General features: G+C 41.0%; 2 protein-coding genes across 2 annotated transcripts in view; both read left to right on the forward strand.

Moving 5' to 3' along the window:
• cfap20dc (CFAP20 domain containing) overlaps window positions 1-13045 on the forward strand; it is a 54452-nt gene extending 41407 nt beyond the window's left edge. Inside the window, exons 15-16 of the mRNA XM_021568790.2 lie at window positions 10200-10303; window positions 12620-13045. Of these exons, the coding sequence (XP_021424465.2) occupies window positions 10200-10303; window positions 12620-12741 (226 nt within the window). The 3' untranslated portion in view covers window positions 12742-13045. The remainder of the gene's footprint in view (window positions 1-10199; window positions 10304-12619) is intronic.
• Window positions 13046-16675: 3630 nt separating this feature from the next.
• Window positions 16676-20646, forward strand: LOC110494082 (protein FAM3C). Its single transcript, XM_021568791.2, has 9 exons — window positions 16676-16933; window positions 17044-17154; window positions 17263-17292; window positions 18265-18391; window positions 18622-18680; window positions 18829-18879; window positions 19163-19247; window positions 19794-19920; window positions 20151-20646. The coding sequence occupies exons 1-9, from the start codon at window positions 16921-16923 to the stop codon at window positions 20235-20237; spliced, it is 690 nt and encodes a 229-aa protein (XP_021424466.2). The 5' UTR covers window positions 16676-16920; the 3' UTR covers window positions 20238-20646.
• The last annotated feature ends 328 nt before the right edge of the window (window positions 20647-20974 follow it).

The raw sequence follows: 20974 nt of genomic DNA on the forward strand, positions 1-20974 counted from the left end.
TTATTATTTATTTTATTTCACCTTTATTTAACCAGGTAGACTAGTTGAGAACATTTCTCATTTAAAACTGCAACCTGGCCAAGAATAAAGCAAAGCAGTTCGACACATACAACAGCACAGAGTTACACATGGAATAAACAAACATACAGTCAATAATACAGTAGAAAAAGTCTATATACAGTGTGCAAATGAGGTGAGATAAGGGAGGTAAGGCAATAAATAGGCCATGGTGGCGAAGTAATTACAATATACCAATTCAACACTGGAGTGATTGATGTGCAGAAGATGAATGTGCAAGTAGAGATACAAAGGAGCAAGATTAATAAATAAATACATTATGGGGATGAGGTAGTTAGATGGGCTATTTACAGATGGGCTATGTACAGGTGCAGTGATCTGTGAGCTGCTCTGACGGCTGGTGCTTAATGCTAGTGAGGGAGATATGAGTCTTCAGCTTCAGTGATTTTTGCAGTTCATTCCAGTCATTGGAAGCAGAGAGCTGGAAGGAAAGGCGGCCAAATGAGGAATTGGCTTTGGGGGTGACCAGTGAGATATAACTTCTGGAGCGCATGCTACGGGTGGGTGCTGCTATGGTGACTAGTGAGCTGAGATAAGGTGGGGCTTTACCTAGCAGAGACTTGTAGATGACCTGGAGCCAGTGGGTTTGGCGATGAGTATGAAGTGAGGGCCAGCCAACAAGAGCGTACAGGTCGCAATGGTGAGTAGTATATGGGGCTTTAGTGACAAAACGGATGGCTCTGTGAAAGACTGCATCCAATTTGTTGAGTAGAGTGTTGGAGGCTATTTTGTAAATGACATCGCCGAAGTCGAGGATTGGTAGGATGGTCAGTTTTATGAGGGTATATTTGGCAGCATGAGTGAAGGATGCTTTGTTGTGAAATAGGAAGCCGATTCGAGATTTAATTTTGGATTGGAGATGCTTAATGTGAGTCTGGAAGGAGAGTTTACAGTCTAACCAGACACCTAGGTATTTGTAGTTGTCCACATATTCAAAGTCAGAACCGTCCAGAGTAGTGATGCTGGACGGGTGGGCAGGTGCTGGAAGCGATCGGTTGAAGTACATGCTTTTAGTTTTACTTGCATTTAGGATCAGTTGGAGGCAACGGAAGGAGAGTTGTATGGCATTGAAGCTCGTCTGGAGGTTAGTTTTCACAGTCCAAAGAAGGGCCAGAGGTATACAGAATGGTGTTTCCTGCGTAGAGGTGGATCAGAGAATCACCAGCAGCAAGAGCAACATCATTGATGTAGATAGAGAAGAGAGTCGACCCGAGAATTGAACCTTATGGCACCTCCATAGAGACTGCCAGAGGTCCAGGCAACAGGCTCTCAGATTTGACATACTGAACTCAGAGAAGTAGTTGGTGAACCAAGCGAGGCAGTCATTTGAGAAACCAAGGCTGTTGAGTCTGCTGATAAGAATGTGGTAATTGACAGATTCTAAAGCCTTGGCCAGGTCGATGAATACGGCTGCACAGTAATGTCTCTTATCGATGGCGGTTAATGATATCGTTTAGGATCTTGAGCGTGGCTGAGGTGCACCCATGACCAGCTCAGAAACCAGATTGCATAGCGGAGAAGATACGGTGGAATTCGAAATGGTCGGTAATCTGTTTGTTAACTTGGCTCTCAAACCTTAGAAAGTCAGGGTAGGATAGATATAGGTCTGTAGCAGTTTGGGTCTAGAGTGTCTCCCCCTTTGAAGAGGGGGATGACCACGGCAGCTTTCCAAGATTTGGGGGTCTCAGACGATACAAAAGAGAGGTTGAAAAGGCTAGTAATAGGGTTTGCAACAATTTCGGCAGATCATTTTAGAAAGAGAGAGTCCAGATTGTCTAGCCCGGATGATTTGTAGGGGTCCAGATTTTGCAGCTCTTTCAGAACATGAGCTATCTGGGTTTGGGTGAAGGAGAAATGGGGGAGGCTTGGGCGAGTTGCTGTGGGGGGTGCCGGGCAGTTGACCGTGGTAGGGGTAGCCAGGTGGAAAGCATGGCCAGCTATAGAAAAATGCTTATTGAAATTCTCAATTATAGTGGATTCATCGGTTGTGACAGTGTTTCCTAGCCTCAGTGCAGTTAGCAGCTGGGAGGAGGTACTCTTATTCTCCATGGAGTTTACAGTGTCCCAGAACTTTTTTGAGTTTGTGCTACAGATGCAAATTTCTGTTTGAAAAAGCTAGCCTTAGCTTTCTTAACTGCCTGTGTATATTGGTTCCTAACTTCCCTGAAAGTTGCATATCGTGGGGGCTATTTGATGCTAATGCAGTACGCCACAGGATGTTTTTGTGCTGGTCAAGGGCAGCCAGGTCTGGAGTGAACCAAGGGCTATATCTGTTCCTTGTTCTAATTTTTTTGAATGGAGCATGCTTATTTAAGATGGTGAGGAAGACACTTTGAAAGAATAACAAGGCATCCTCTACTGATGGAATGAGGTCGATATCATTCCAGGATACCCCTGCCAGGTCGATTAGAAAGGCCTGCTCGCTGAAGTGTTTTTGGGAACATTTGACAGTGATGAGGGGTGGTCGTTTGACTGCAGACCCATTACGGATGCAGGCAATGAGGCAGTGATCGCTGAGATCTTGGTTGAAAAGAGCAGAGGTGTATTTGGAGGGCAAGTTGGTTAGATTGATATCTATGAGGGTGCCGTGTTTATGGATTTGGGGTTGTACCTGGTAGGTTCATTGATAATTTGTGTGAGAGGGCATCTAGCTTAGATTGTAGGATGGCCCGGGGTGTTAAGCATGTCCCAGTTTAGGTCACCTAGCAGCACGAGCTCTGAAGATAGATGGTGGGCAATTAATTCACATATGGTGTCCAGGGCACAGCTGGGGGCTGAGGGTGGTCTATAGCAAGCGGCAATGGTGAGAGACTTGTTTCTGGAAAGGTGGATTTTTAAAAGTAGAAGCTCAAATTGTTTGGGTACAGACCTAGATAGTAAGACAGAACTCTGAAGGCTATCTCAGCAGTAGATTGCAACTCCACCCCCTTTGGCAGTTTCAGGGTTTTTGGTGGTCTTCCTAAGACAGGATTAAGACACGGCTAAGACATTTGGGTTGACAAAGTGTGCTAAAGCAGTGAATAAAACAAACTTAGGGAGGAGGCTTCTAATGTTAACATGCATGAAACCAAGGCTTTTACGGTTACAGAAGTCAACAAATGAGAGCACTTGGGGAATGGGAGTGGAGCTAGGCACTGCAGGTCCTGGATTAACCTCTACATCACCAGAGGAACAGGGGAGAAGTAGGATAAGGGTACGGCTAAAGTCTAATAGAACTGGTCGTCTAGTGCGTTCGGGTCAGAGAGTAAAAGGAGCAGGTTTCTGGGCACGATAGAAAAGACAAAGGCAAAGGTATGGTAGGATGTGAGTACATTGTAGGTAAACCTAGGCATTGAGTGATGATGAGAGAAATATTGTCTCTAGAAACGTTTAAACCAGCTGATGTCATCGCATACATGGTTGGTTAAGGCATATTGAGCAGGGCTAGAGGCTCTACAGTGAAATAAAACAATAATCACTAACCAGAACAGTAATGGACAAGGCATATTGACATTAGTGATCATAGGGGTCCAGTCAGTGGTTGGCAGGCTGGAGACACAGCGATTCAGACAGCTAGCAGGCCGGGGCTAGCAAGCTAGCAGATGGGCCTTAGAGGGACGTCGTGACGGAGGAAAGTCTGTTTTCGCCTCGTGTGGTTCCGTCAATAGACCAGTCGTGATGGATTAGTAGGGTTCCGTGTAGCAGAGGGGTTCAATTGGCAAATTGATCTATTCAGCTAACAGTCCAATATGCTCTAGACAGCTAGCGGGCCGCGGCTAGCAGGCTAGCAGATGGGCATTCAGGGGACGTCGCTTCGTATGAGCCGGTTGAGTAACCCCCTCGAGCAGATTACGTATTAGGTTGGATGGAGGAGGTTTCGTCCTTTTTGAATTTCCTAACAATATGGGTCCTCCGCCAACTGTTTAAAGGTAGCCAATATGTTCAGCCTGTAAATGATGTAACCTCCCTTTCCATCAAATCTCTTCCGTAACGTTATCTATGATGGGAAATCGGGGAGGTAGGTAGCCTACTGCTTAGAGCGTTGGGCCAGTAACCGAAAGGTTACTGGATTGAATCCCCTGACAAGGTACAAATCTGTTGTTCTGCCCCTGACCAAGGCAGTTAACGCACTGTTCCCCAGTAGGCCGTCATTGTAAATAAGAATTTGTTCTTAACTGACTTGCCTAGTTAAATAAAGAATACATTAAATAATTCACTGATCCTGAAGTGAGAATGGATGGAGGGTGCGTTCATTCTATCTGTCCATTCAGAATCAGTCAAGAGACCCAGGGCATGGAACCCTTCCTGACAAGTGTATGAAACCGTACACAACATGTAAATATGAACACATACTAACAGATTCCCACCTGTAGCAGTGCGTCAGTGTCTCATTAGCCAAGGCTGTCCCGGATGATTAGCACCGAGTTACTTAGTGTTTCCGTTGGCGCAGGGCCCAAACACACAGAGGTCTAATACACCAGTCACCTGGCTGTCATTACTTGGCTGTCATCACCTGGGCTTGGGTCTGGCTCACCTCACCTCATCTTACAGGATGCCATTGCCATTACTCATTAGAGCTCTTCTTGTCATCCTCTCTGCTCGCCTCTCAATTAGATGCAGGGCTGTTGTCACTCATTAGCACACAACCCGCTCTCTCGCTCGCTCTGTTTTAATGTTTTCAAATTCTTTGTGGGTCTCTCTCTCCCTTTCTCTCTTTCCGCCTCTCTCTCTCTCTGAGGACACACGTGCAGCGCCACCAACATGTTACAAAGGATGACAAAAGTGTTGCATCACCTGTCTCCAGGTTGAATTATGCATTGTTCCTGTTGGCTCAAACATGTCTGATTTATTGATGAAAGGCAGGGAAGGCTTCCTGGTGTATATATCTCTGTCCCCATGATGTATTAAGTGCTCCTTTGTGGTGTTAAACCACATGACTGTTGAATGAACCTGGCAACAAAATTGCAGTCACGTAGGCGAGTGTTTTTGAGGTTCAATTTTGTTTGTATTATACTTCTGTTTCATTTCACACAAGTTCCTAAACCTTCTGTCCTTGAGACTGTCTCTGTCTTTCAAATGTTCAGACTGAGTGCTTGTGTTTCTGCTTGACTGCGCCCTGAGGCAGATTTGAGTACACTCTTAGAAAAAAAAGTGCTATCTAGAACCTAAAAGGGTTCCCATAGAACTGTGTTTTCCAAGAGTGTACTCAAGTATAGGCTTATATTTTTTAAGTATAGGCTTGTTAACCGAACCCTATCCACTAGTGGCCTGTATTTACTACAGCAATACTACAAACACTAGATAGGTGATGACTGAATTTGTGTTACTGTATTCAAGTACAGCTGCAGTGGATCTGAGAGGTGTGGGATGTGGCACGACAACCAGCTTTAACTATCTCTCTGTCAGTGGAAATCTTGTCTGTTCTTTCTCTTCTCCTCTCTTTTATTCTTTCTTTCTTTTGTATTAAGACAGACCCCCAAAGGTGTTTTGTGTTCTGAAAGCCCAAAAGTGAAATCTTCGGTCTTAAGTGTCCTGACTGGCACCATTGTCTGCAAGGCTCCACTGTCAGTTATTTGGAGTGGTAAAGTTTGACAGTTGAAACGGTGCTGCTGCTCCCTGCTGTAGTTTTGTCAGTGCTTTTCTGACACATTTACCATGTTCCTCTGTGTGTGATATCTGTGCCTTCTGCCTCTGGCTGGTAAACAAGCGTTGCATCTCCTAAACACCCTGTCATGGAGATATGGAGATATTCTCACTGAACACAGAATCTGATGCATTCTCACTGAACACAGAATCATCTTTTTACAAAGTCTATGTTCAAAAGAGATAGAAGTGCCAACATCCGTTTTCTTTCGTCTCCAGCTCCAAGCACAGATGTACTGTAGGAGTATACCCAGCAAACCGGGAATATTGGCAGAACATTAGCTAAGATTACCATGAAGTTCTAGTTAGGGTTTTTTCTAACATCAGGATGACAACATCTCAAAATCTTTCAAATAATGTTTTTGATAACAAATTTTTTTTTTAGGTTTAAAATTCAATGTTCTCTTAACATAAAAAATAAATAAAATCCCAGCAAATCAACGTTTTAAAGAACTCAGACAGGCTGTTCTGTCAACATCAAACTCATTTTTTTGTGCAATCTGATACAAATATTATCTGAATGTCAGCACAACTGGACAGTTTTTCTGTTTTCTTTGTTTTTTTTGTGTGTGTTTTTGGAACCTCTCTTGTCATATCCCCACAATGTTCTCACCTAAATAAGTATTTTAGGTACTTTTAAAGACCAGACTAAATGTGTTCTGGGAACGTTCTTGCAACATCAGGCTTATGTTTTATACAAACATTGTATAATCATCAGCACAACTGGACAGTTTTTGTGTTATGAGAACATTTGCCGCAACCTAACGAATGTTCTGGGAACTTCTGCAGAACCAATTTTGGTTTGCTGGGTACACTATAGATAATGTGTTTGTTTTTTTACACTAACCTCAAGGTAAAATACTTACTAAAAGGGACCTTCATCTTTTGTCAGGTAAAAAAAAGGCTAATTTATTTCCTCCCATCTCCAGTTCACTTTTATGCCATGAATATAATGACTTAACAATTCAATCTACAGTCTCTCGTCCAGTCCCACTTAACAATTTCCTCTCCCTGTAGGTAGGTAGCTGCTGTCTGCAGCGTTGAGCTGCGTTGTCCTTGAAAATAGCTTCCATTAAATCTGCCTGTGTTTTGTGCCTCCCAGTGTGGAGTCAGAGGGAAGGGGGGGGGGGGTGTGTAAATGGCTCCGGTAGGGGAAGGAAATATTATTTGGAATATATTTGATTTTAGCTTCGGTCTGGAGAAGAAGTGATGATGTATTTCTAAGGGACACAATGGGGGAGGGTTACTATCTAGTCCTTGAAGTTGAAATTGAAAATCAAGTAGGATCTATATCTGACAGAAGTATAGAATTGCTGTATTTGTGAGTGTGTAGATAGATGTATTTACAAAAAAACGAACTCAGTGGAAGCATGTTGTTTTCCCCGTTTAGAGATTGAAATGCGAGACGTCCATATTTTACCTAAATATATTCCGCAGCCACACTGTTAGAATGGAGGAGAGAGTTACACATCTCAGTCAAGTGATGATATCATATCAACTTATAGTGACTGTTCATTTTGAATATCAAAGATCAGAGCTAACTGGTGGAAGAGAAGGGGGAATCCAAGGCATAGAGGAAAGCAACTATTCCTCTCCAATGGAAAATACTTCTTAGCTGTTATCAAGTTCACAAATGTCCTAAAACCTGTGGACAGTTTACTTTCGGATGTGTTCAAACTATCAGTGACTTACTTGACTCATTCCTTTTAACTCCTAGTTGAACAACTGGCCTCAAGCCATCAGTAAGAGAGGGTATTTTTGAGATTGTCAACTAGGAATCAACTTCAACCATAAAGGTGCCGTTCTGAAAGTCAGAGTTTAGGAGACAGGGGGCTAAAAGTAGTGGGAAGGAGATTTGGTTCAGTTCTGTCTGTTGCATTGACCTCTGATATAAATGGGAGAGAGAGAGAGCCCTGCTGGTAGCAGTACGGTGACACACACAACACACACACACATATACACACACACACGCTGATGAAGTCTGCAGTGCTCCTTCACCCCCATCTCTCGTGTGTAGGAGGAAGAGTACGTCTGTCCCCCAGCAGTACAAGGTGTAATACTGTCCCTCTGACTACCACAAAGACTAGTGACACTCAATTTTAACAATTAAATCCATTTTAATCCCACTTTGAAACATGATGCCACTTTGAAAATAAATTAAACCTTCGAGAAGAAAATAAGTTCAATTCAAAACTTCATAAACCTCCCATGATGTTCTCTGAAGCCACTTTTATCCTGAGGCAAAGAAAGTACAAAAAAATTGAAGACTAGCTTAAAGGCGATACTTATCTGGATGGTGTCTAATGTAGTAATTTACTATACAATGATACTGCCTTGCCTATTTTTCTCCAGTTTCCACCATACATCACTATATACTTACATTTAATTGTTTAATTTCTAACTCCAACGGTAGTTCTGAAAGGGGAGAATGGAGCACAGGGAAGGCAGTATACGGGCCTCTTGCATATAAACTGAGTTTAAATGTATTTGGCTAAAGTGTATGTAAACTTCTGACTTCAACTGTATATTTGGCCTTGTGTTTTAGGTAATTGTCCTACTGAAAGGTGAATTTGTAGCCCAGTGTCTGTTAGAAAGCAGACTGAACCAAGTTTTCCTCTAGGATTTTGCCTGTGCTTAGCTCTATTCCGTTTATTTTTATTCGCCTCAAAAAAAATCCCTAGTCCTTGTCGATGACAACCATACCCATAACATGATGCAGCCACCACCATGCTTGAAAATATGAAGAGTGATACTCAGTGATGTGTTGTGTTGGATTTGCCTTGTATTAAGTACAAAACTTAGTTACTTTAGTGCCTTATTGTAAACAGGATGCATGTATATGGTTGAATCTGTGCTTGAAATTCACTACTCAACTGAGAGACCTTAGTGGTATGTGTGGGGTACAAAGATGGGATAATCATTTTAAAATCATGTTAAACACTATTATTGCACACAGTGAGTCCATGCAACTTATTATCTGACTTGTTAAGCAAATGTATTTAGGCTTACTGTAACAAAGGGGTTGAATAATTATTGACTCAAGACATTTTAGCTTTTCATTTTAGGGAACCACACATGCGGAGATCATCCGTTCACCTACTTTGCGTCTCAAAGACACGGCGGTTGGAACCAAAAATCTCAAATTTGGACTCATCAAACCAAAGGACAGATTTCCACCGGTCCAATGTCCATTGCTCGTGTTTCTTGGCCCAAGCAAGTCTCTTCTTATTAATGGTGTCCTTTATTAGTGGTTTCTTTGCAGCAATTCGAACATGAAGGCCTGATTCACACAGTCTCCTCTGAACAGTTGATGTTGAGATGTGTCTGTAACTTGAACTCTGTGAAGCATTTATTTGGGCTGCAATCTGAGGTGCAGTTAACTGTAATGAACTTACCCTCTGCAGCAAAGGTAACTCTTGGTCTTCCTTTCCTGTGGCGGTCCTCATGAGAGCCAGTTTCATCATAGCACTTGATGGTTTTTGTGACTGCACTTGAAGAAACTTTCAAAGTTCATGAAATTTTACGCATTGTCTGACCTTCACGTCTTAAAGTAATGATGGACTGTCATTTCTCTTTGCTTATTTGAGCTGTTCATGCCATAATATGGACTTGGTCTTTTACCAAATAGGGCTATCTTCTGTATACCATCCGTACCTTATTGGCTCAAACGCATTTAGAAGGAAAGAAATTCCACAAATTAACTTTTAACAAGGCACATCTTTTAATTGAAATGCATTCCAGGTGACTACCCAATGTAGTTGGTTGAGAGAATGACAAGAGTGTGAAAAGCTGTCATCAATGCAAAGGCTTGCTACTTTGAAGAATCTCAAATATAAAATATATTTTGATTTGTTTAACACTTTTTTGGTTACTACATGATTCCATATGTGTTATTTCATCGTTTTGATGTCTTCACTATTATTCTACAATGTAGGAAATAGTCAAAAATAAAGAAAAATCCTTGAATGAGTAAGTGTATCCAAACTTTTGATTGGTACTGTGGTGTACAGACACTTGTGTGAAATCACAGCATGTGTCTGTGTCTGACAAATGGTCCTACAGACAAGTTCTCGGTTGTTGAGCCAGTTAGAACAGAACAGAGGAGATGGGCTGGGAGGCCCAAGGGCAGTGGACGGGGAGGTTCGTGATGGCCCATGGTGGTCTAGTCTAAAGAACAAAAGAGATGGGAGGCTTTAGTGGGCCTCATGGAAAGATCATCAGGTGCGATCCCTACAGTATTTTATTTCACCTTTATTTAACCAGGTAGGCTAGTTGAGAACAAGTTCTCATTTACAACTGCGACCTGACCAAGATAAAGCACAGCAGTTCGACACATACAAAGTTTTCTGATTGATTAAAACTGTCCTCCTTTTTTGACATTATCCGCTATTCACAAATTGTTAATTGACCTACACCGCAACTAATATTATGAATTCCTAATTGTCTGATAGCGTGCGTCTCTGTAGTGATGACTGTGTTCTGATGCCTATTGCCTCTAGGGAATGGATGGATGTCCTCAGCCCTCCCATTATTCCTCCTAGCCAGAAAAAGGAGAAGGGGTCAGAGGGCACAAGGGACCATCGGAGTGGACCCCCGACCAGAGGTGCAGGCTTGGCTCAACACCTCCAACACCAAACTCCTTGTCCTACACACACACACACCCATACACATAAACCTATAGAATCCATATAGTTTTTTATTATTGTCAGAAACCTGTGAAATGGCACCACCGTCACATTCTGCTAATGGAAATGTTTCACAAGTGTCAGAAGTTAGACAGGCTGAAATGTTAAAGCTCTCTTTAAAGAAGACACAGGGTGGAAACGAGGCAGAGCGAGGAGACCCCAAAAAACTAGGACCAATTAGGGCTATAGATCCCAGGAGGCTGCAGCTTTCTGTTCTCCCCGTGACTCCACAGGTCAGAGACAGTCTCGTTACAAGGCTGCGCTTCCAAAGACACGCCTGCCGGGGTTAATTGGCAAAACCTTTCCAATTTACAACATCATTTTAAACCTCTGACACATTGTGTCTCATAATTAGTTTTCATTATCATCCATTGGAGTTTCCAATTAGACACAATGTTTCTCCCAGAGCATTCCATTACCTTTTTAAGTAGTTAACTGCCCGTCAATTTAACAACTAAAATAATGGCGGTTAAAGCAAGGGGTTGGAAATTACATCACCTTTTTTATTTAACAGCTTTCAGAATGTGTCTGTGCGGTATTCTGAGGTATGAGGATCCTAAACGTGACTGTGCTGATTGATGTGAAGAGAGTGTCTGAAATGGCAGAGGAGAAGTTAAGATTCACCTGGGTCCCAAGGTCAGCAGACCCTTACAGCCTCCCAGGAACCATTTAAGTCCACTAAATAGTTCTGTTCACAGGGTAGTAGGGGTACAGATTCATGGCTTACGCTGCTCGGGTCTGGTGTTGGCCGTCTCTTCAGTCGTGCACTTACAGTTCATACACGGTCTTGTTCAGTTCTCGCCAAAAGGAATATTTCCTAAGAGGAAATCGGAACGCTTGTTCAGTCCAAAGGAGGCTGGTGGGAGGAGCTATAGGAGGATGGGCTCATTGTAATGGCTGGGATGGAGTAAATTAAACAGAGTCAAACGTGGTTTCCATGTGTTTGATGTGTTTGATATAGGGTTGCAAAAAGAGGGTATATTATTGGAAAGTTTACCAGTAAACTACCAGAATTTTGGTATATTTCAAGGATTTTATGTAATCTATCACAACACATCTAGTGGCCCTTTTGGGTACTTCAAATGATCACAGGTGTCTGTAATAATCACGTGTAAAATATATTAAATAAGATGATTTTAAAATAAAAATAGAATGACAAAGCTGTAAAACATTATCTTAAATATAAACCATCAACTTAGTGAACACCATTGGTGTTTAATATGAGGGCTTCAGCATGAAATATCCTTTATATATATATTTTTTACACATTTGATTTATTTTACTATGCCAATATGTATTTGATGTCAATATTTTGGCGTCAAACTGGTGGCAGTTGTGAACCCAGTCAACAGTTAGAAGAGTTGCAGAGTTAATTGAAAATAACGCCATTGTTTTTCATTAATTAGGCTATTTCTCTTGAATGATATGGTCTATCCACTAGAAACTCATGGACAATATGGACACAGATATAATAAAATAATACTATATATGAATTTTTAAAAAGTTATTCAGGTATAAACTACCAAAGTTAATTACAAAACTTTGGTCAATTCCAGGTATTGGAAACTTAGAAAGTTTCCAATAATATACCCTCTTTTTGCAACCCTATATCAAACACATCAAACACATGGAAACCACGTTTGACTCTGTTCCATTTATTCCATTTCAGCCATTACAATGAGCCCGTTCTCCTATAGCTCCTCCCACCAGCCTCCTCTGGTTCAGTTGTACTCTTCTATTTATTTATGGGGGGTAATTTATAATGTAGCGAGCTAAATGACCGAGTGGCGCAGCGTTCTAAGGCACTGCATCTCCGTGCTAGAGGCATCACTGCAGACCCTGGTTCGATCCCTGGCTTTATCACAACTGGCCGTGATCGGGAGTCCCATAGGGCGGCACACAATTGGCCCAGTGTCGTCCTGGTTAGGGGAGGCCGGAGTACGCCATCATTGTAAATAAGAATTTGTTCTTAACTGACTTGCCTAGTTAAATAAAGGTTCAAATAAAAACATGTAAATGCCACCTTTGCAATCTCATCAAAACGTTTGGCACTTCTGAGAAAAAAAATGACAAAGGAAATAAAAAGGGTTGGACCTCTTAATGTAACCGGTTAAGGTGTTGGAAATTGGAATAGTAGGGAGCCAGGTTGACGTCCCAGTCGGGCTACCCTCCCCCTGGTGTATGTGCATGTTATGGTATGTCATAACTGCATGTTCCTCCTGTTTGTGTTTCAGGGGCTGATGGATCAGTGAATGGAGGAAATGAGGACGAGGAGGAGTACCTGAATCTGCTCTATGATCCCTCTCTTAACTGCTACTTTGATCCCCAGTCTGGGAAATACTATGAGCTGGTTTAATTCATCAAGCTTTTTGATGAGCAAAATGCAGGAAAAGAACAGAACAGGCATGTTCACTGCTGGAAAAATATATATTTGTTTTGTTTTACTTAATTACGCTTTTCTGAACTATTAACGAGCCTTAGAAAATATTTATACCATTCTGTTATCCTCGGTTGTATTTAATATGGAATGGTGAGGATGCTCTTGTAATTAATTGTTCATACAGTGACTTTTTTAAGTGTTCTGTACTGTATAGTGTGTATGCAGTAGTGTGTGTGTCATGTGTGTCCTCTACACATCTTTGTGATTAAACGTGTTTGTGTTACCCTTGGCTCAAATGTTTTTGTCCTTTGTTCAATTTAAGTGGTTAGACTTAGCCAGGGGCGGACTGGGAGAAGAATTTGGCCCTGGCATTGGATCCACGCCAGCCCACGTCGCTGTGTGCGCCGCCAACTCGCCGTATCTGTCTCAGCATCTTCTCTGCTGTCACTCTGTGCTTCTTCTTGTTCTCTGTTTGTCTTGCCTGTCTGCTTAACCCTTATACATTATAAAAGCCAAGCCAATGATTTAGGCTGTATTGTAGATGAGTGCCTGTCAAATGTGTTCCCCTGAATCAACAGTAAGTGTTAATTACTATTACAGGGCATCAGACTAACATTTCCCCTGGTGGCACTGGTGCCACTAACTTTTACAGTTGGTGGCACCAGCCCATGTTTTAGTCTGACCCAAATCATGAGCAATCATCTTATAAAGTAATTCATAGTGCTTTATTAATATTAAGAAGTATAATATATAGACTATTGAGGTAGGCCTATTCAAGAAATTAGTTGTTTCACCTAATATGTCCAAGAAATAAATATTTTGGTGTGTGTCAATTTCAACCAGCCCATCTAACAATAAAATTATCCAGCTCATCTGGCATTTTCCAGAAGTGCCAGATGGCCAATCCGCCCCTGGACTTTGCCTACACAAGACTTACAAGACAAATCAGGACTGCACTTGAATAGATCATCTTCATTTTTCCTGCATTCACTCTATTACTATGGACAATACATTTCTGTTGATTTCACTGCTTATAAACTGTTAATATTATATTATAAACATTTATTTCAGACAATTTCCCCAAAAAAATATTCCTACAATTTATGCAGCTGTTTCATGGAATTTGTACTTTTCCCCATTCAAGAAACATGCAAAACTCAATCATGCAATATAGCCTACCTTTACAATCTTGTCCTCTCGAACTTCCCTAAATAAGGCATTCCACCTCCTCCAATCAGAAAAGCCTTTCGTTTCCACGTAAACAGGTGAAAAACCCAACCAGGAAGTAAACAATAATGGCGATGACTCCAAGAAAAATAGTTTCTAATGTTTTAAAACTATTTATTATTTTCTTTATTCAACAAACACTTTGTGAGAGACCCACCACTAGTTTATCTTCAACCCAGAAGTTATCGGAGGACAGGAATGAGATCCATATGAGAAGTGTCATCCCCACCAAGCCGTCAACTCAACAGGTGAAGTTGCTGTAGCGTATCCGTTGTCTGTCAATGTAATCGTTGTTGACAGTTGTATATATGCGCATACCTAGGCATTCGGTTAAATGGCAATCACATTTGTGACATTTCATTTCTCAAATTAAATTCCATATCTTTGTCATTCAATAGGCAAGACTGCACCCGGGGGTCATTGCAGCTGTGATATTCGTTACATTTGCTGCAGTTCTTGCTGCAGTTTTTATCATCAGAAAATACTGCTTTCCCCGCAGGTATTTGTGATATTGATATGGATCATCAATAGAGCTGTGTTGGCCTTTCTATTTTAGATCATTATAGATCTTAATATCATGAAAGACAACATCAAACATGTTGCCTGCCTAGAGGTCCAGTATTCTGGATGTTGGCTGTATGTCAATATGAATGGAGCCTTTTAAGGATTTATGATTGCCTTCATGAGGTTGTTCATTATGCTAATTTTATGTTTTTTCATCAATGAGTAAACTTGCTTATCAGGTGTAGTGCCCAGGGTACTATCATAATGAACTGCTTAAGTCATAGTCTCAATAATAAATCATGTAAATGTTAAACAGTGTTTTCTTTTCAGCGAGGCCACATACAGGTACTCAGTGCTGAGGCGGATGGAAGCTGAGGGGTCAGGAGGAACTGAGGAGGAGGAGGAGGATGGGCCCGGGCCCTACACACTGGGGGAGGACTCTGATGAGGTTGGTGGACCTGGTCCTGTGTCTGTCATCCTCCTCGTCACTATAGTGGTATAGGGTGAAGTTGTCCCAGGACTCTTGGGTCAGTTTTGCATTTTCCCTACTGATGATTAAGGTTAGGATTGGGGGAAGAGAAGCTGATCCTAGATTTGCATCTTGGGGAAACATTACCCCTGAGCCACTATAGTCTACTCCAGAACACCTTAATCAGGGGATGGGGAAAATTACATTTTAGAGACTAGAAAAGTTTTGGCAACACCTAAGTTATACCATAGGCTATACGATAGTATTTTTACCTGCATGGACAGTACTTGGCTGCTAAACATTGGGACATGACAGGCCATTTATTTCATAGGCCTAGTCTACTATATATTTTTTTCAGGGTTTGTGGGTGTTTTTGCTGTGATAAGAGATCTAGTCGTGTCTTTCTTCTCTTTTCTCCCCTCCAACAGGATATGTTGGAGTGAATCATCATTCGGATGACACTGCTCTGCGCTCAGGTTAGCTGAGGTCGACTGTGAAGTGTGTGCCGAAATGGCTGGGCTCTTTTGCATTGACTAGTTACAACAGGGCTATTATCCACTGATGCTGGTTCTAATTCAGGGAATTGTTGTCATGACATGCATACCTTATTCTACACATCTAGACTGTTAATAATATTTGTAAATATATAACCGATACCAATGGCAAGCAGACCAAAATAACCATTCTTCACAAGTATAGAAGCTGTGTCTGCACTGTATTCCGCAATCAAATGTTTCTATTTGTTACTGACCTCTTCAAGCACTGTTTCAGTTGTTGAGTATTGTCGTGTCATCTTTAAGTATTATTCACACGTTTAATGTAAAGTATGTGGTACTATGTTAACGTAACACAGCTGCCCAGGTTTTGTCTTTAAGACACAAGCTGTTGTGGTTACGTCCTTTAATTCTTATAATTTTTTTTGTCATTTAGCTCTTATCCAGAGCGACTTAACAGTAGTGAGTGCATACGTTTTTCGTTGTTTATTTTCTTTTTTTATATATTGTATAAACATGTTGTATAAATGTATTTCCCCCTGAGCAGAAATTAATATGTCAATCAATCAATCAAATGTATTTATAAAGCCCTTCTTACATCAGCTAATGTCACAACGTGCTGCACGGAAACCCAGCCTAAAACCCCAAACAGCAAGCAATGCAGGCGTATAAGCACGTGTTTGCCGTTCTGTGTTTAGTGTTTGCAGTTCTGTTTTGTGTTTGCCCTTCTGCACTTTGAAATTAAATCATGTACAGTACCGTTACTGTGAGTTTCTTCAGTGCTTATCAATAAAGAGACGCTCTGCTCACCTGGCATTATCAACCACACCCCCACACCTGTGTATGCTAATCACATAAACCAACAATCTAAAGGGTAAATATGGAATCAAGGAAGGGAGCGATTCCAGTAACAATAACGCCATCAGGCCAGTGTATGCCCTCTTGTCCTGTATGCCCTCTTGTCCATTATGCCCTCTTGTCCGTTGGCCCATTCCCAATCACACTGCTGTGTTCTACGTTAGGTGTTTGATTTCAACACTAGAGGACAGTAAAGGTATGGCAAAAGTAAAAAGAACTGCTAAAGCTGCTTTTCTCAAGTGAAAGGTCTCATTGTGTTTTATTGTTTGATCAAATATCCGTTGTCGTGTCCTCCACGGTGTGGCCATCTTGTTTATATGGTGGGTGTGGGCATATTACCATATCCTGGTTTCACAATGTACCTTACAGGAGTGTTGGCTTTTACTCTATACTATAGGCTACAGGATAATCCTGGTTCTCTATTGAGGTTGAACACTGCTGTAGGTTTTACAGGATGACGGTGGAAGTGGGGACTGTTGCTTGAGCTATACAGCATGACAGAGGAGAGTACTCCAGGCTGGCAGGAAATACTTCAGGAATCTCTTCTTCCAGTGTAAAGAACTGTCAAAATACCAAGGAATTGTCTTCTAATTGGCTGTTGAGATGAGACCAAGAGGTGAGAGCTCTGCTTTTGCATGGTATGGAAATCTTTTGAATAAGTTAAATGTGATTGAGTGTGGAATTTGCATTATCTCACATATGTGTTGTTGTGGTTGTGGTTGCTAGACGTTGTGTATGCTGTTACTTTCCTCATCGTCATCCTCGTTATGTGGGGAATCTATACCAACCCACCCTACATCCATCAGAGAGCAAGGGTTATACAACAACATATCTTTGGTAAGATCACTCTTTCTCCATATCTATTTCTGTGTGTCTCTTTTGCCCTCTACTTAATCGTTTTTCCCCTCAGTATAATAGCACTGTGTTGTGTTTCTCTTATTTCAGGAGCTCAAAGAGCAACTGTGGTCACTGCTGGTAAGTGTTTCAAGCATTTCCATTTCAGCTATTTCCCGTCTATCTTAATAGTATCAATCAATCTTCATAGCTGAACATGCCGAATATTCAATACATGCCAAATACTGAATACAAAAGTAAAATATTCTGCGGGAATAATTTATTATGAAGTAAATAGTTGAACTTCAAAGTGATACAGACAGTTCAGAAGTGTCTCTTATGATGTCTGAAGTTTTCTCTTTGTCCCTGAACCCTCTGTCGCCTATCAGTCAGTAATCTTTAGCTATTCACAGCCTCCTCCCTCACTTCTTGAAAGTAAAGCAGTACTCTGTTTCATCAGATCTAGGAGTGTGATAGTGCTGGTTCTAAAGGAGAGAGACGTAGGAGGGGGGTCCTGCATATGAATTATGTCTCTCATAATATGATTTTCTTAACTTTGCATTAATTTAAACTTTGTATCACACTTTGTATCATGTGTAACACTTTGAATCACATCTGAATAGGTTTCCATCTACACACAGTACCAGTCAAAAGTTTGGAAAGACCTACTCATTCAAGAGTTTTTCTTAATTTTTTTTACTATTTTCTACATTGTGTAGATATTTTGACTACCTCATGAAGCTGGTTGAAAGAATGTCAAGAGGGTGCAAAGCTGTCATCAAGGCAAAAGGTGGCTACTTTGAAGAATCTCAAATATATTTAGATTTGTTTGCCACTTTTCTTGGTTACTACATGATTCCATGTGTTATTTCATAGTTTTGATGTCTTCACTATTATTATACAATGTAGAAAATAGTTTTTTTTAAATTAAGAAAAATTATGGAACGAGGAGGTGTGTCCAAACTTTTTGACTGGTACGGTAGGTTGCTTGACTGGTTGTATATGAGACTTATCATAAGGATGTGTGTTACAGCTGGATGAGTATGTTGTTTTCTCCGTTGGTTTCTAAATATATCATTTCAACACATATCTGTCTGTGCCTGTATTTGTCAGCTGTGCCTGAAATCTCCCATCCAAAATGCAGCCTTTCCAAAAACTGCCCTATCGACCATTTTGCATTTCAAATCAAGAGTGGAGCAGCGACTGTTGTGGGCCCAAAGATCTGCTTTGATGGTAACATGTATGTGTGTTCTTAACCAATTTACATTCATATTGTTAACAGAAATGGACTTATTAGCTAGTGATTAGTGAGCAAGACAGAAATATTTGAATGCAGCCCACCCCTACTTTAAACGTGTCCCAAATTTAAACGTGGATATTTTCACCATGACACTTCAGCTATTGCACATGTGATTGCTACTCCAGCTCTTGTGTTTGCAGTCTTGTGACATGTGACTCTCATCTCCATAGTGTTATGAGTGGTGTGATGAACAACGTGGGACCAGGCCTGAACCTAGTGCTGGTGAATGGTGAGCTCAGCTTCTCCTAACTTCACCACACATAAGCTGTGATGCACATAGACACACTGCTATGGAGTGAATGATTGGATTGTGCAAAAGGGAAATGGGATCAGACATGCCTGACTTGTTATGCAATGTGCATCTCTTGTTTTCAAAGGTGAAAATGGGAAGATCGAAAAATTTGACTACTTTAACATGTACTCTGGAGGTAAGGGCAGTTATAAGGATGCAACATTCAAAAGGCACTCGCACACCTGAGCTATCTTTGTTGCAGGTGCACGGTAACAATTGAATACGATACTAGCAAGAGCAGCGTGGGGGTATCACTGCTGTTTATTAAGCTTTACGTATCGGCCTCAAGGCCTTCGTCAGAGGTTTTTTATTAAGATGCAAAAGCGACATGCATTCTATATTCTGATGGAAATGTAAAAAACTTTCATCTAAACTACTGTTTTTTCCCCCCGTTTTTTTCCCCTACTTTCTCCAAAAAGAAACAAAGGCCATCTTGGACTTCTTAAAGACGATTAAACCCGGAATGATTGTTCTGGTGGCATCTTTTGATGATGCAGCGACAAAGTAAGTTTAAACTAGTGGTGGGCACCAATATCGATCATTTGATATGATATCGATATATCGTTTGATGTTAATATATGAGCAAGGCATATTGTGATATCGGTTTATCCTTCCTGTTAACCTACACTATAATGTGAAAAAAAGCATAAATGGCTGTTCCTGTATGCACAAAACCCTCTCACAGACCTTCTCACAGGCTGTCTACTTAGTATTCGTAGCATGCCTGCTGAGTCATCACTCGGTAGATGGGCCTCCCATTGTATTCAGACTGGGTGGGTAGGTTAGGCTCCCAGAACATTCACACCTGGCCCAATGAGCAAACCGCAAACAGATGTCTGGACTTCCCAGAGCAGAGACAGTTGTAAATGTTGTTTTTTTGTAAACCAATATATTGTATCAAGATAAAAATGCAACTGATATAGATTTTCCATATCGGTGCCCATTCCTAGTTTAAATAAATTCAAACATTCATAAATCAATATTCATTGTACATCCTGTTTTCAAATTCGAACAGTCACACATCTACGCTGACCCTCAATCTCTCCTCAGGATGACTGATGAAATCAGGAACATATTTGCGGGACTGGGAAGCAGCAGTATCAAGGATGTCAAATTCAGAGACAGCTGGGTCTTTGCTGGAGGCGCTGGGACAGAACAGAAAAGCCCCTTTGAGAAGGTGAGAGAGCATTTGTAGCAACGACACTGTCTACAACAAATATCAAGATCAATCGATATAAAATCCCTATTCTGTCCAGCAACATTTTTGCAATACTACTACACAATTATATAGTAGATACTATAGTACTATAAGCTCTCTCTACTTTTGTAATAAAGCGGATGGTATATAGTGTGACAGGTTCTTTGATGAAACTACAGTGTGATGATTTCCTATCTTCTTTTGTTCAGCTGGCTGCCAATAGTCAGAAGACCAATATTTACGGAAACTGGCCAGAGGTGGTGGAAATAGCCGGCTGCTTCCCCAGGAAGATCTGACTAGACATCCCATACAGAGATCTCCGAGTATACTGATCTAGAATCATGTCCATCCTATCCATGTATTGTTATTCATTATTATGTCAAAGGCTAAACAGATCCTGAATCGGTACTCATACTATATGAGACGTTTTATAAGTACAGGCCTTGATAGACTTCCTATGAAAATGGTTCCGGACTGGCTTGATGATTGACAGATCAAACAAACCACTGTCAGGATCACTCAACTTTAAGGAACAACTTCTCTGTTAAGACTGGGCATTCATTGTGTGTTTTTTCATGTCAGATTATTATGGTTACATCATTTTTTGCAAAATAGAGGAGTTTCAAAGTATGTAAAACAATTAAAAAGAACATGTGTTTTTAAGAAATTTGAGAGTTGTTGTTTCAAATTAAATAATGAATCTTGGGCTCCCTCTATAGGATTTTTATTGAACTACAGTTCATGAATTGTACTGAACTTTTAGTATTGTCATAATCCCGGGCCTAATTTGAAATGCGCTGCCTTTTGTGTAGCATCATACTTTTCCCTGGAGAAATGACTTACCTCATTCACTTTTGTGTGTTTAGCGTGGTAGCACAACTATTTTGGGAGGGAGGCACCTCTCATTGGTTGACTAAATAGATGGATTTTTGATCCTTCGATGTCGGCTCTTCCTATCATTGTGAAGCAGAATTCACCAAGCGTTGGATTGTTCACCCACTAATAGGGAACGTGAGCTGGGTTTAGACTGTCG

The sequence above is a fragment of the Oncorhynchus mykiss genome, chromosome 17, assembly GCF_013265735.2.
Source record: "Oncorhynchus mykiss isolate Arlee chromosome 17, USDA_OmykA_1.1, whole genome shotgun sequence".
In the NCBI taxonomy this organism is placed as follows: Eukaryota; Metazoa; Chordata; class Actinopteri; order Salmoniformes; family Salmonidae; genus Oncorhynchus; species Oncorhynchus mykiss.

Coding starts and splice junctions, on each gene's coding strand:
- LOC110494082 (XM_021568791.2), top strand. Junction 17,155..17,262: donor TATACAACAACATATCTTTG/GTAAGATCACTC, acceptor CTCTTATTTCAG/GAGCTCAAAGAGCAACTGTG. Junction 18,880..19,162: donor CTTTAACATGTACTCTGGAG/GTAAGGGCAGTT, acceptor TTCTCCAAAAAG/AAACAAAGGCCATCTTGGAC.